Here is a 15,593-nt window from a genome sequence, read left to right as displayed (position 1 = left end):
TGTAATTGGATTTTGGTTTCAGCTATGGTTTCAATATTACACGTCAATCAGGCTGAAACAACAGTGCAGTGACTATTTCAGATGCAGAATCCTTCATATTAGATGATAAATCAGGTCCTCATCTGCTTATGCCCATGGTTGAGATACTGGAGAGAATGACTTCCCCAGGTTTTCCTGACAAGCTTCTCCCCTGACTACACCTCCAAAAACAGGTCTATTGTTAATTCATCTTTTGGCTGCTTTCAGGATCAGAGGATGTGCAAAATGGCTGCCAGATGTGACTAGATAGTGATCCCTGCACTTGAAAGTCATTTATTGTATGGCACTTTGACAGCTTTCTGAAAGCCATGAAAAGATATTTATTATTGCACATTTTTTTCTTATTCCCATTGGGGAGGGTAACCGATTTGTATTAACGGAGGAGGAGGGATGTCAGTAATTAGAAATATTTACTTCTATCTTTACAATTAGGTTCAACATGTAATAAATGTAAAGTTTTCAAATGGTTCAATTTAATATCAGAGAATGTATACAGTATACGAGGTAGAAGGAGTCAATTTTAGAAAATCTAGCACATTTATTTTTGAACACAGTCCCCTCCTACATTTACACACTTAGTCCAGCGGTTGTGGAGCATACGGATCTTGGACCTCCAGAAAGTGTCCACAGCAGCGGTGATTGATAAGTTCATGGCCTAAGGTAGAAGGAGATGAGTTATTAACAAAACTTTCTGCATAATCACTCAAAAAGTTGACCTGCATGTGCATGAAACAAGAGCTGTATAACTCATCTCCTTCTACCATAGGCCACAAACTTATCAATCACCTATCCGTGGACACTTTCTGGAGGTCCAGGATCTGTATGCTCCACGACTGTTGGACTAAGTGTGTGCATGTAGGAAGGGACTATGTTGAAAAATAAATGTGCTAGGTTTTCTAAAATTGAGGTAGACTCCCTCTACCTTGGGCCACGAACATATCAATCACCCTTTGTACAACCTTAAATTCTTACTCTTCACAGACGTCCACAATACAAGAAACCCCATAGAATGAATCATAGAAACATCAAAATCCCAAAGCCCCCATTGCCAATCAAAGCACTAACCCACTCCCGCCACTATGCAAGAAATAGCAATAGTTTTATCTTGCATTACTGTATTTCATAATGGGTGTATGGAAATAAGTGTGAGCAGAGGACACATGCAGACATCCAGGGGTGTTGGAGGACTATCAGTTACAGTACACTGGAGAATTTATCTCAAATTTTGCTTTTGATGGCACTATTGTCACCGAATCACCCACAATGACTTCACAGGTGTCATTGATGACGGGGACCAGCCACACAAATGTAGTGGCTACAACAGGACTGCAAAGCCTGTATGTTCTGTAGTGAATGGTGCGTGGCAAAGGAATATTTGTGCCACTGAAGTGTCAGGCCGCCTACAACATAAAGAGTACCTGCAGCTGACACTCAATGGGGTAACTATTTACTGAGTCCTCATGGGTGGGTCACCATCAAATGGATTGATTTATTTATTATTCAGAGATTCAGCTTGGAACAGGCCCTTCTGACCCAATGAGTCATGCTGCCCAATAACCCACCTATGTAATACTAGCCTAATCACAGGACAATTTACAATGACCAATTAACATACTAATCGGGGCAGGAGGAAACTGGAGCACCCAGACGAAACCCACACAGTTACGGGGTGAACGCACAAGCTCCCTCCAGACAGTGTTGGAACTGAACTCTGAACTCGGACATATTGGTGTCACACTAAGCACTATGCTACCATGGCGCCCTAAGAAGCGGAGGTTGCTGGTTTCTTGATTAGTAAGGGCATCAAGGATTGCAGGACGAGGCAGGAGAACGGGGTTGAGAGAGAAAATAAATCAGCCATGATGGAACGGCGGAACAAACTCAAAATTGCTCAGTCCAATTGCTTGGGATTTTTACAGCCATGAATGAGATCTCTGATTGCACCATTTTGCTCAGATACAGAAGCATCACAAAGCTGAATCATGATCACAATGGTCTATGATTTTATTTAAGATTCCATTTTTACTCATCCTTGATCCTTTCTTCCCAGCTGACGCTATTCTGCTCTGGACAGTGAAAATGCAGCCTGCTGAAAACGACTCCATTCTGTTGTCACTTGCGCACTTCTCCATTACAGAATTGCATACAGAAGGAAAAGAAGTAGACAACCCTCGAATACTGTCTCTTTTCTCACTCTGATAAATTTACTGCAGCTGATGAAAGTCACAGTTCTAAGGAAGTCGAAGTGTCAGCACTAGAATTTAGCCTATCTTTATCAAACACTGTTGTTTGCATCTGGAAAGAATCACTTGCAGTTATTGAAGTAAGCCGTCATTTAGAAAGAGATTGTAATGAAGGTTCTTCCTTCTGAGTCACACCAATTGTCCATAAGTTTCTCTTCTTTAAGGAGAAATAACACCCCTTGTTATTTTATTCCTATTAAATTTCTCTCAGACCATAAGATACAGAAGCAGAATTAGGCCATTTGGCCTGTCAAGACTGCTCCACTATTTCAGCATGGCTGATCCATTTTTCCTCTCGGCCTCAATCTCTTGCCTTCACCACATATCACTTCATGTCCTGACCAATCAAGAATCTATCAACCTCTGCCCTAAATATACATAAAGACTTGGCCTCCACAGCTGCCTGTGGCAAAAAAATCCACAGATTTACCACTCTCTGGCTAAAGAAACTCCTCCTCACCTCCATTCTAAAATCTCTTACTATCTTTCCTTTCAGTTAGTCCTGACGAAGGGTCTCGGCCCAAAACGTCGACAGTGCTTCTCCTTATAGATGCTGCCTGGCCTGCTGTGTTCCACCAGCATGTTGTGTGTGTTGTTTGAATTTCCAGCATCTGCAGATTTCCTCGTGTTTGATCATTTTCATGAATCTCCTTTGAACTCCCTCCAGTTTCAGCACACCCTTTCTAACATAAGAGGCCCAAAACTGCTCACAATACTTCAAAAGAGGCCTCAGCAATGCTTTATAATGTTTCAACATTACATCCTTGTTTTTATATTCTAGCCCTCTTGAAATTAATGCAAAATTTCTCTTCTCTGAGAGATTGCTTTCCTTGCTATTTTATTAATAATAAACATAAGAGATTCAGTAGCTGTTGGAAATCTTGAGCAACACACATAAAATGCTGATGAAAGTTAGCAGGTCAAGCAACATCTATGGAGGGAAATAAACTGTCACTTTTCGGGCCGAGACTCTTCATCAGGACTATTTTATTAATGTTTTCTTTTAGAGAGAGAAATTCACTGTGGTTTGGATTACATTGGACAATAACATTTTTTGGAAGTATTGTTTCCTCAGAATTTTTTTTGTTTATGATAGACCACTTGAAGTTGAACACAAATATAATTTCAGACTACTTGTGTCACATAGGAATTTGGAAAAACAAGAATTTAACTTATATTGCATATAATATGTTTAATTGCGTAATGGTGCTGACGCTTTGCAATAGTTGAACTGAGCTAAAAATGTTTTGTTGATGATTTTCATTTGTACTCAGTGTCTGAGGTTTCTTGCTCTTGCAACAATAATTAGCCAGCATTGATGGATTCCAGTTGCCCTAATACTGGATCTCCATGGCCGCAATGTCCTAGTGAATCCTTTCACCATGCTCGTCACTGACAGCACCAAGATTTGCAGGGAAGAAGTCTAAACGGGGAATGCAGAAAATGAATCTTTAGTGACATGTTGCACTTCATGGTTTTGTATGCTTGAAGCGTGTTTTCAATCAGCTGCACGTAGTTTGGTGTTCTATCGTTGCCAAGAAATTTTCAACATCTTGCCTTCCACGTGATTTTCTTCAGTCCCACTAGGAGTTTTTCAAATTGCCTGCCATTGATGACCTGTTTGATTTGTGGACCACAAAAATGCCTTCCTTAATCTTGTTATTTTGACTTGAATTAGCAACTGAAATAGCAAATATAGATGCTTTCAAAAATGGCGCATGATAGGGAAATTTCACAGTGATTTACATGATCAGCAGCCCAAAATCCATAAGATACTCCCAAAAGTATTCAGGAAGCAAAATCTTTGTTGTCTGGTGTAATAAACATAAGAGATTCTGCAGATGTTGGAAATCTTGAGCAACACACATAAAAAGCTGGAGGAACTTAGCAGGTCAGGCAGCATCTGTGTGGGGAATAAACTTCACGTTTCAGGCTACGACCCTTGATCAGGATTATTTTATTAATAATAAATGTTCTTTTTTGGGAGAGAAATTCACAGAAATTTGATTATATACAACTGATTGTTTCTGCTAAAATTCCTGAATTTTTTAAAAGCTAGACAACATTGGATTCCTCAGAGTGTTTTTTTTTGTTATAACTTCACAACTTCCTTGCCAGATTACATGCTCTGTGTCTTAATAATAGAGACTACAAGAGGAGTCATATTGTAAGGAGAACCTTTAGGGTCAAATGTTTATTGGACCAAAGGATTTTTATCTAATTTCACTGTGAAATATAAGTAAAGGTGTAAGAGTGTTGCCATGGTTTAAATAAAGCAGATTTATATTTAAGGTGTAAGTAAGTTTTATGGAAACACAGTTCACACCTCACTGTTGAAATCCTGGCCCATCACCTACACTCTCAGTTTGCCTGGCTGGATTAATAAGTGTGAACACTAGAGACTCAGCAGAAGGAATATAGGAAAAACTATCATCGACCAACTCTATAATTTTCTGCTGATAGAATATATATGGTTATATTTTAGTTTCTTCTCTTTTGAATCAAACTGCATTCAGAACTGCCAGCTGTTAATTTACATATCTGGGTGCAGTGTTTCAGTTTCAATATAACATCTACATAAAAAGCAGGAACTACTATTTAAGAAAAAGACACAACTTTTTAAAATTAGCGATTTATTCTAGAATTCTAAAATCTCCGGGGACAGGGAATTATGAAGTTTTATTATTGTTTTCTACTTGATACGCATGCAAGAGATTCTGCAGATGTTGGAAATCCAGAGCAACATGCACAAAGTGCTGGAGGATCTCAGCAGGTCTGGTCTGGATAGCTAACGGTACAGGTGACCAGGGATCAATTCCCACGGCTGCCTGTAAGGAGCTTGTATGGTCTCCCTGTGGCCACATGGGTTTCCTCCAGGTGCTCCGGTTTCCTCATTGTAAATGTCCTGTGACTAGGCCGAGGTTAAATCGGGGATTGCTGGCCAGTGTAGCTTGAAGAGCCAGGAGGGCCTATTCTGCCTTGCATCTCAATAAATAAATAAGAAATCCGTGGAAATGAAGAAACAGTCGACGTTTCGGGCCAAGACTGGAAAGGAAGGGACAAGTATATAAAGATGGCGGGAGGGGAAATTGGAATAGCTAGGAGGTGATTGGTGAAGCCAGGTAGGTGGGAAGGGTGAGAGGCTGGAGAAGAAAAAATCTGAATGGAGAGGAGAGTGGAGCATAGGAATAAGGAAAGGAGAGGTGATAGGCGGGTGATGAGAAGAGGTAAGTCAAGTCAAGTATATTGTCATTTATGTATACATATATAACTGCATTATGAACATAGAAACAAGAGAACGTTTCTTCAAAGCAGGGTGTAAGGCACAGTAGTACACATAACACATGATAACCTATGAAGATAAAGATAAAATATACAGATGAATCACACATAAACAACAAACTAAAGTGCATTAATATTAAATATTGTAAGGTGGGAGAAGGAAAACTCTGATTTTAAACCTCTGCTGCCTTGCAGCCATACCCACACATGGGAAAAGCTTCGGGAGTAAATCTTGCGGAAGAAATCCAGAGCTGGGATCCCTAAGGCAGTTTTATGTTGCTTGCAGCTTCGCTCTGGCGACCTCTGCGGCGGCACTGGTGCCAAGCTGTATCGGCGCTTGCCCTTCCCTTGGACTACAACAGTGACATGGAGAGGGGGAACCCACTGCATGGGCAACAGCTGGTTCTTCAAATCTTCCCGACCAGGCTTGTGCCCCGGAGAGGACACAGTCCATCAGAGGCACAAACCCATCATCTCCTAGGATCAACAACTGCCTACTAAGGTAAGGAACAGATTAACTAGTGACACTACAAATACGATGCGGCAGGAAGTTCAGAAGCCTAATGGCCTGGAGGAAGAAACTTTTTCATCCTGACCGTTTGTGGTGAACTACATATACCTGTCTGGACACGCCCCCCCCCCCGCTGATTGCTCCTGTGGCTCCTCCCACAGACCCCGGTATAAAGGCCCACCTACAACTATGATATCTTGTACCGGCCTGGAAGGCTCAATGAGCCCCCTGATGCCCTATCCCGGGGAGCGTGTGCCAGCGCGCAGCTCGACCAGCTATACGCCCTCCATGCAGATCTTTGCCACCCGGGGATCACTCGATTTTACCACTTCGTGAAAGCCCGGAACCTGCCTTACTCCCTTGAGGACATCCGGACGATGATCAGGGACTGCCAAGTCTGCGCTGAGTGCAAACCGCACTTCTACTGTCCTGAAAAGGCACAACTTATCAAGGCCACCCGCCCCTTTGAGCGACTGAGTGTTGACTTTAAGGGCCCCCTTCCCTCCACCGACCGCAAGCCTACCTTAACTCACGTCTCAGAGTTATTGATGGTGCATCACCGTTCTTGTTTTTATGCATCGTAGTCTCCTGCCTGATGTTAGAAAGTCAAAGACGATGCTGGATGAATGGATGAGATCCTTAATAACACTAAGGGCCCTGAGTACACAGCACTCCAATAAAGGTCTCAGCCCGAAACGTTGACTGCTCGTTTCCATGGATGCTGCCCGACCCGCTGAGTTCCTCCAGCATGTTGTACGTGTTGATAAATGTCCCTGATAGGTGGTAGGGAGACCCCTATGATCCTCTCAGCTGTTCTCACAGTCCTTTGTAGGGACTTCTAGTCTGATGCTCCAGGGTGGGGAATAGAAGAAGAGGAAAGGAGGAGGGAAAAAGAATAATTACCAAGAGAAATCGATGTTCATGCCATCAGGTTGGCGGCCATCTAGAAAGAATATGAGGTGTTACTTCTCCAGCCCGAGGGTGGCCTCATCGGGGCAAAAGAGGAGGCCATGGACTGCCATATCAGAATGGTATGGGGAAAGGGACGCGAGTTTGTAATTCTTTTTTTAAATATTATTTATTTATTGAATTTTAGAAATTACAAGAATAAATGTAATAATAAAATAGTAAGAAAAGTGATATTAACCCTCCCCCCTCCCCTTAACCCTTATCTAAAGAAAAAGAAAAAAAAAAGAAAGAAAAGAGAAGAAAGATTGCTGGATATCGGAGGATCCCCACATGTTCCATGGAGTTCAAAATAATTTTGATATTTATTTTCACTTTCCCCAATTACTATAATTTTATCTTCAAAGGACCTATGTATCTAATCCTATCTTTCGTAAGTATGGTGACCAAATTTTCAAAAATATCTCATATTCATTTCTTAAATTATACGTAATTTTTTCAAATGGAATACAACTATGTATTTCATTATTCCAACGATCCATAGTTAAATTTAAATCAGTTTGTAATTCTAAAGCCTTGTTTTCATTGCATATTTTATGAGTCCTTCACCTACCCATTGTACACTTCAGCCAATATCGTGGTATTACTTTCAGTATATCTCTCCAATTTAAACTGCATCAATATAGCCAACCATCTTTCCGGTCCCTAGGACATGACATGCCATTTCTCAAGCTAATCTTCAGATTCAGGTTAATTTATTTGACACATATATATTGAAACATACAGCAAACATGTTATTTGCATCAATGAACAACACTACTGAAGGATGTGCAGGGGCAGCCCGCAAGGGTCGCCACACATTCAAAGTTCAAAGTAAATTTATTATCAAGGTACATTTATGTCACCATAACAACCCTGAGATTTATTTTCTTGCAGGCATACTCAATAAATCCACAGAATACTAACCATAACAGAATCAATGAAAGACTGCATCAAGTTGGTCTCGCTGACATTGAGTGAGAGGTTATTGCTGTGGCACCGCTCAGCCAGATTTTCAATCTCTCTCCTATATGCTGATTTATCACCACCGTTGATTCGGGCCATGACAGTGGTGTTGTCAAGTTGATGTTACCAACTTGAATATTCCAGCACCAATGTAACGTGCCCACAAAATTCAGCAGAACAAGAGAAGCAACAACAACAAGAACAGAACAACAGCAACATTGACTCAATTTTGACTTTGGTTGAAGCAGTGCAAAGGACCAAAGAGGGCGAGTGGAATGAAGATTAAAGTGAGAGTTGACAGGACACTCACAGTCGTGCTTGTGGAATGATAATGTATTCGATTTATTCTGATATCAGGTCATCCACCTGTAATATCGTCTTCTCTCTGCAGATATTGCTTGATATGCTGAGTGTTTCTAACATTCCTGGGTTGCTTAGGGTTCCAGCAATTACTGCACTCTGTACCTCAAAGTTCAAGCACACACTCTTAATTTCTTTTCTCTCTAACTGCCCTCATTTGTTATTGACTGGGCTAAAGCACTGTGTCATCAGGCCTACCGTAAGGGGTGGAGAGAGAGCAAACAAAACATCTGTGATAGGGTGGATGCTATCCATCTGCAGTTCAAGCAACACACACTTCATTTACACACGCAAGTCAGGCAGCATCTATGGAGGGGAACAAACAGTTGACGTTTCGATGAAGACCCTTCATTGGGACTGGAAAGGAAGGGGGAAGAAGCCAGCATGGGAGAGGAGGGAAGGAGTACAAGCTGGCAGTTGCTAAGTGAAATGAGGAGTGTGGGAAGGTTGTAGGTGCAAAAGGTAAGAGGCTGAAGAAGAGGGAATCTGATAGGAGAGGACAGTGGATCATGGAAGAAAGGGAAGGAGGAAGGGGCACCAGAGAGAGGTGATAATCAGGTGAGAAGAGAAGGGCTGAGAGGGTAACCAGAATGGAGAATGAGAAAAGAGAGGGGGGAGGGGTGGGGAGAAATTATCAGAGATAGAGATACTTGTTTTTTTACTTTTCCAGTTATGAGGGATCATTAATCTACAGAATTAACTCTTTTGATCACTCATAATATTTGTAGCACTTTCTGTTGTTATTCCAGATTTACAGTTTCAGTGTTCTTCTTGTCCATTCACTTTTTAGATCTTGGCTTTAACGGAAACTCTGCTCTCCACATGAGCACATATGGTACCCATGGGTTAATCGGCTCTCTTCTCAAAGGCTTTATCCCCTCTCAGTATGGGAACCGAGATGAATGGTACTTTCTTCCAATGACCCATTGTGACGGCCGAAGCCATCATCGTTGTTTCCTATCATAAATGTGCAGATTGAGGATTCCTGCATAAAACAGACAATTTGCCTCAGTATTCCCACTTCCTGTTGGAGCCTGGGCTAAGCTCCCAATCCCATCTTCGCTCCTTCTACCCTGTTCCATCACATCTCATCTGTTGCTGTAAGTCTTAACCAAGTGCAGAGATCACTGGTCTGCTGATCAGCCTCTCATTTTGCAATTTTGTAAACTTACAGGCAATCAAAACTTTGCTGTCCATTTGGTCCACATCATTAAATCTTCCACCTATATCATAGAGTCATAGAAAAATACAGGCCCTTCGGCCATTCCACTCTGTGCCTAACTACTTAAACTACCTAATCCCATCGACCTGCACATTGTCCTCCAGACCTTTACGCCTACCATCCAAGTACCTATCCAAACTTCTCTTAAATGTTGAAATTGAGCTTGCATGCACCACTTGTGCTGGCAAATTGTTCCACACTGTCACCACCCTCTGAGTAAAGAAGTTTCCCTTCATGGTCCCCTTAAACTTTTCACCCTTCACACTTAACCCACAACACCAGTGGAAAAAGCCTGTTTCCATTTACCCTATCTATACCCCTCATAATCTTGGATACTTCTAGCAAATCTCCTCTCAGTCTTCTATGTTCCAAAGAATAAAGTCCTAACCTATTCAATTTTTTCATATAACTCAGGTCCTCCAGACCCAGCAACATCCTTGTAAATTTTGTCTGTACTCTTTCTACCTTATTTACATCTTTCCTGTAGGTAGGTGACCAAAACTGCACACAATACTCCAAATTAGGCCTCACCAATGCCTTGTACAACTTCAACATAACATCCCATCTCCTGTAGTCAGTACTTCTGTTTAATGAAGGCCCATGTGGCAAAAGCTTACTTTTTGACATCACTTTTAATGAATTATGGACCTATATTCCCAGATCCCTTTGTTCTACCACACTCCTCAGTGCCCTACCATTCACAGTGTAAGACCTACCCTGATTGGTCCTACCGAAGTGCAAAACCTTGCACTTGTCCGCATTAAATTCCATCTGCCATTTTTCCAACTGGTCCAGATCCCACTGCAAGCCATGACAGCCTTCCTCACTGTCCACTACACCCGCGATCCACAAACTTGCAGATCCAGTTTCCCAGATTATCACCCAGATCTTCGATATAGATGACAAACAACAACTGATCTAGCACCGATCCCTGCGGCACTCCACCGGTCACAGGCCTTGTCAATTTACCCTATCTCCAGTTTAAAGTTATCATACATGTATGTTTTTCTCTACCCTCCCCTCCTCTCTGAACCCTGAAACCTGTTCATCTGTAATTCAGCCCAGTTCCGAGGAAAGGTCATCAGCCTGTTTGATTGCCTGATCTGATCAATTTTTGTTTTCATCTGAATTTACAGCTGTATTCATTCAATTATTAAATTGTATTTAAATCAATAAAAAACCTTGGAGCTCGTCCCTCCTTCCCTCACCTTCCCTATAATCTGCTCCATCCACAGCACCAATTACAGAGTTAATTGTAACTCCATTCTCCTGACAATCCATCACTTGCCCTATCAATGCCTACAGCCACCATGTCCCATTCCTGGAATTCACTCTAAAACCCTTAGACCTAGTATCTACCTTCGTCTGGATTCTCTCTGTTCATAGAGCCTCAATATGTTTTATCCACATTAAGGGCTCTACATTAATACAGGGCCAAGGGATTGTGCCACTCCTTTCCTGCAGTCTTCTTCTCTCCACCTCGATAACACATCCTCGATGCAATTAGATTACTCACAATTCTGTTTGAATCACATTAACTTTAAATTAATTTCAAGATTACTGCCACAACCCAAAGGGCCAATTACAATGAGACAATGAAAATTTGGCCTCCCATTAGTTCACACAATGAATGTACTTAACATGTCTATTTTTGAAATGTGCTGGGAAGAAAATGGGATCAAAATGGCTCTTTAAATCGGGTAGATTGCTTAAGCATACAGGACGTCTCCACGTTAGGAATGCATGTTTGTGAACAGCCATACGTATGGAATGAGCTCCTATAACATTATTAAATTCAGAAGTCTGACTTAAGATTCAGAAAATAAGACCTAAAACCATAAGACATTGGAGCAGAACTAGGCCATCTGGCCCATCGAGTCTGCTCCATCATTCCATCATGGCTGATTTATTATCCTTCTCAACCCCATTTCTATGCCTTCTGCCCATAATCTCTCATGTCTTAATTAATCAAGAAACTAAAGTCTGTAAGTAATAGTTTTCTCTTCAAAAACCAGTCTTAATGTGGAGGTGTGATTACTATATTTAGTACAGACACGCTAATACCAGTGTACTGGATGAGACCAATATGAACAGCATCTCCCCCACAATAAAGCAATACCAAGATCCTCAGACTCACATCATCTGGGTGCCCAACTCATGTCTCGCCAAACAGAACCTTCACTCCCAGCTGAAGGAAGGTCAGCAAGCCCCTGGTGGGCCAAGAAAATGGTTCAAAGATAACATCAAAGTCATCCGAAAGAAATTGAGCATTCCATCTAAAAAACTGGGAAGACATTGCACTCAGTAGGTACACCTGGAGGAAATCTGTTCAAGAGGGAGCTGCGCTACATGAGAATCACCTTTGCTGTGCCACAGAGAACAAGCGGCAGTTATGAAAGAGACTGTAGAACCAAAAGACCCAACCACTAACCATAGTCACCACTTACTCTTGCCCACACTGCACCAGAATATGTGGATCCCGGATCGGCCTCCGCAGGATCTGAGGACCCACCAACAGACCACCCCTTAGAAGAGCAGTAATCTCAACTCGAGTGATCGCACTACAACTAGATAGAGTGATTGTTAAGTATTTTCCAACTTACGAACAAAATCGAACCAGTTTGTTACCTGAGCATGGCCTGTACCTGTTAAATTTAAATGTCATGCAGTTTCCTACAACAAGGTGGAATGTTTTTTTATCTCACTGACATTATTTAAAATTGACAATAGATCTGAGACATGAATTATCTCATAGATAATTAATAATGCTCAAGGTCTAATAAATCATACCATTATATAGTCACATAGAAACATAGAAAATAGGTGCAGGAGTAGGCCATTCGGCCCTTCAAGCCTGCACCGCCATTCAGTATGATCATGGCTGATCAGCCAACTCAGAACCCTGTACCTGCTTTCTCTCCATACCCCCTGATCCCTTTAGCCACAAGGGCCATATCTAACTTCCTCTTAAATATAGCCAATGAACCGGACTCAACTGTTTCCTGTGGCAGAGAATTCCACAGATTCACCACTCTCTGTGTGAAGAAGTTTTTCCTCATCTCGGTCCTAAAAGGCTTCCCCTTTATCCTTAAACTGTGACCCCTCGTTCTGGACTCCCCCAACATCGGAAACAATCTTCCTGCATCTAGCCTGTCCAATCCTATTAGAATTTTATACGTTTCAATAAGATCCCCCCTCAATCTTCTAAATTCCAGTGAGTATAAGCCTAGTCGATCCAGTCTTTCTTCATATGAAAGTCCTGTCATCCCAGGAATCAACCTGGTGAACCTTCTCTGTACTCCCTCTATGGCAAGAATGTCTTTCCTCAGATTAGGGGACGAAAACTGCACACAATATTCCAGGTGTGGTCTCACCAAGGCCTTGTACAACTGCAGTAGAACCTCACTGCTCCTGTACTCAAATCCTTTTGCTATGAATGCCAACATATCATTTGCTTTTTTCACTGCCTGCTGTACCTGCATGCCCACCTTCAATGACTGGTGTACAATGACACCCAGGTCTCGTTGCATCTCCCCTTTTCCCAATTGGCCACCGTTCAGATAATAATCTGTTTTCCTGTTCTTGCAACCAAAGTGGATAACCTCACATTTATCCACATTAAATTGCATCTGCCATGAATTTGCCCACTCACCTAACCTATCCAAGTCACCCTGCATCCTCTTAGCATCCTCCTCACAGCTAACACCGCCGCCCAGTTTCGTGTCATCCGTAAACTTGGAGATGCTGCATTTAATTCCCTCGTCTAAATCATTAATATATATTGTAAACAACTGGGGTCCCAGCACTGAGCCTTGTGGTACCCCACTAGTCACTGCCTGCCATTCTGAAAAGGTCCCGTTTACTCCCACTCTTTACTTCCTGTCTGCCAACCAATTCTCTATCCACATCAATACCATACCCCCAATACCGTGTGCTTTAAGTTTGCACACTAATCTCCTGTGTGGGACCTTGTCAAAAGCCTTTTGAAAATCTAAATATACCACATCCACTGGCTCTCCCCTATCCACTCTACTAGTTACATCTTCAAAAAATTCTATAAGATTCGTCAGACATGATTTTCCTTTCACAAATCCATGCTGACTTTGTCCGATGATTTTACCTCTTTCCAAATGTGCTGTTATCACATCTTTAATAACCGACTCTAGCATTTTCCCCACCACCGATGTCAGACTAACCGGTCTATAATTCCCCGGTTTCTCTCTCCCTCCTTTTTTAAAAAGTGGGGTTACATTAGCCACCCTTCAATCCTCAGGAACTAATCCAGAATCTACGGAATTTTGAAAAATTATCACTATTGCATCCACTATTTCTTGGGCTACTTCCTTAAGCACTCTGGGATGCAGACCATCTGGCCCTGGGGATTTATCTGCCTTTAATCCCTTCAATTTACCTAACACCTCTTCCCTACTCACATGTATTTCCCTCAGTTCCTCCATCTCACTAGACCTTCGGTCCCTTACTATTTCTGGAAGATTATTTATGTCCTCCTTAGTGAAGACAGAACCAAAGTAGTTATTCAATTGGTCTGCCATCTCTTGTTCCCTATGATCAATTCACCTGTTTCTGACTGTAAAGGACCTACATTTGTCTTGACCAATCTTTTTCTTTTCACGTATCTATAAAAGCTTTTACAGTCAGTTTTTATGTTCCCTGCCAGCTTTCTCTCATAATCTTTTTTCCCTTTCCTAATTAAGCCCACAATTTCCTTTTGGAGAAGATGTGGATCTTGTTCAAATTCTTAACACTGCTTATTCAAATAAGCAAAGAAGATGCACTAAACATTCTCAGATTATGACTACATATTAAAATAAAAGATAAACCTGCTCATGCTATAAAATCCAAAACAATGTTTAACTTGTTGGGGTAACAACCGATGTAGTAATGATTTGTTGACTCTGTAAGGGAAATAGATCCCCTAATGGTAAAGGAAAAAAAAAGATTATAATATAAAAAGAATAAAGGAAAACAGAATGGTGACTAATTGCCATAGCAGGAGCAAAGAAGCAAGGAGAAAGGCAAACTTACCAGAAAATTCTTCTGAGCTCCACGGTGCTTTTAATCATCTGAAAAATAACACAGAAGACATCAAGATGTTCATTTCACTCACAAAGATAGAATGCAGGGCTTCTGACAGAACGACAGTTCACACATCACCAGGCAACGAAACTCATCTGTTATACTAATTAGCTTGCTCTGATTCTGGACTGTGCCAAATTAAGTCTGCTCTTCAAATGTCTGCGCAATTTTAAAGAAGTGAAATCCTTTCGCCCCTCTCTCTGATGATCCCAGAATGTGAGGACATACACAGGTAATATCAGAAATGCAGTGGTACCTTCTATTAGATACACCTGCTCATTACTGCAAATATCTAATCAGCCAATCACGTGGCAGCAACTCAATGCATAAAAGCATACAAACATGGTCAAGATGTCTTCTTGTTGTTCAGACCAAACATCTGAATGGGGAAGAAATATAATCTGAGTGACTTTGACCGTGGAATGATTGTTGGTGCCAGACGAGGTGGTTTGAATATCTCAGAAACTGCTGATCTCCTGGGATTTTCACGCACAGCAGTCTCTAGAGTTTACAGAGAATAGTGCAAAACGACCAAAAAAAATCCAGAAAGTGGCAGTTCTGTGGGAAAAAATGCCTTGTTAGTGAGAGAGACCAGAGGAGAATGGCCAGACTAGTTCAAACTGACAGGAAGGCGGCAGTGACTCAGATAACCAGGCATGTGCAGAAGAGTATATCTGAACACACATGTTGAACCTTGAAGTGCCTGGGCCACAGCATCAGAAGATCTCAAACAAACACTCAGTGGCCTCTTTATTAATTACAGGAGTTACATAATAAAGTGGCCAATGTGAGAATATACATTAAGAAAGAACAAAGAGACTTACTCTCTTTTCTCTCAAAAAGATTGAGAGGTGACTGAGAGAACGAAGGACCTTGGTAGAACAGATGCAGGGAATATGTTTCCATTTGCAGGAAAGAGCTGAAACTA

General features: G+C 41.6%; 1 protein-coding gene across 3 annotated transcripts in view; it reads right to left on the bottom strand.

Annotated features, from left to right (window-relative positions):
- Window positions 1–15,593, bottom strand: part of rgmb (repulsive guidance molecule BMP co-receptor b) — a 217,539-nt gene that overhangs the window by 9,844 nt on the left and 192,102 nt on the right. For 2 of the 3 annotated variants that reach the window (XM_073067752.1, XM_073067773.1), the window contains exon 2: window positions 14,615–14,652. In XM_073067752.1, coding sequence (XP_072923853.1) covers window positions 14,615–14,652 — 38 coding nt within the window. Of the gene's footprint in view, window positions 1–6,598; window positions 6,925–14,614; window positions 14,653–15,593 lie in introns of those variants that run through there. The other variant, XM_073067759.1, reaches the window with a different exon arrangement.

This window comes from Hemitrygon akajei, chromosome 2, assembly GCF_048418815.1.
Source record: "Hemitrygon akajei chromosome 2, sHemAka1.3, whole genome shotgun sequence".
Taxonomy (NCBI): domain Eukaryota; kingdom Metazoa; phylum Chordata; class Chondrichthyes; order Myliobatiformes; family Dasyatidae; genus Hemitrygon; species Hemitrygon akajei.
The sequence above is the reverse complement of the archived record's forward strand: the minus strand, read 5'-3'. Positions and strand labels throughout refer to the sequence as shown.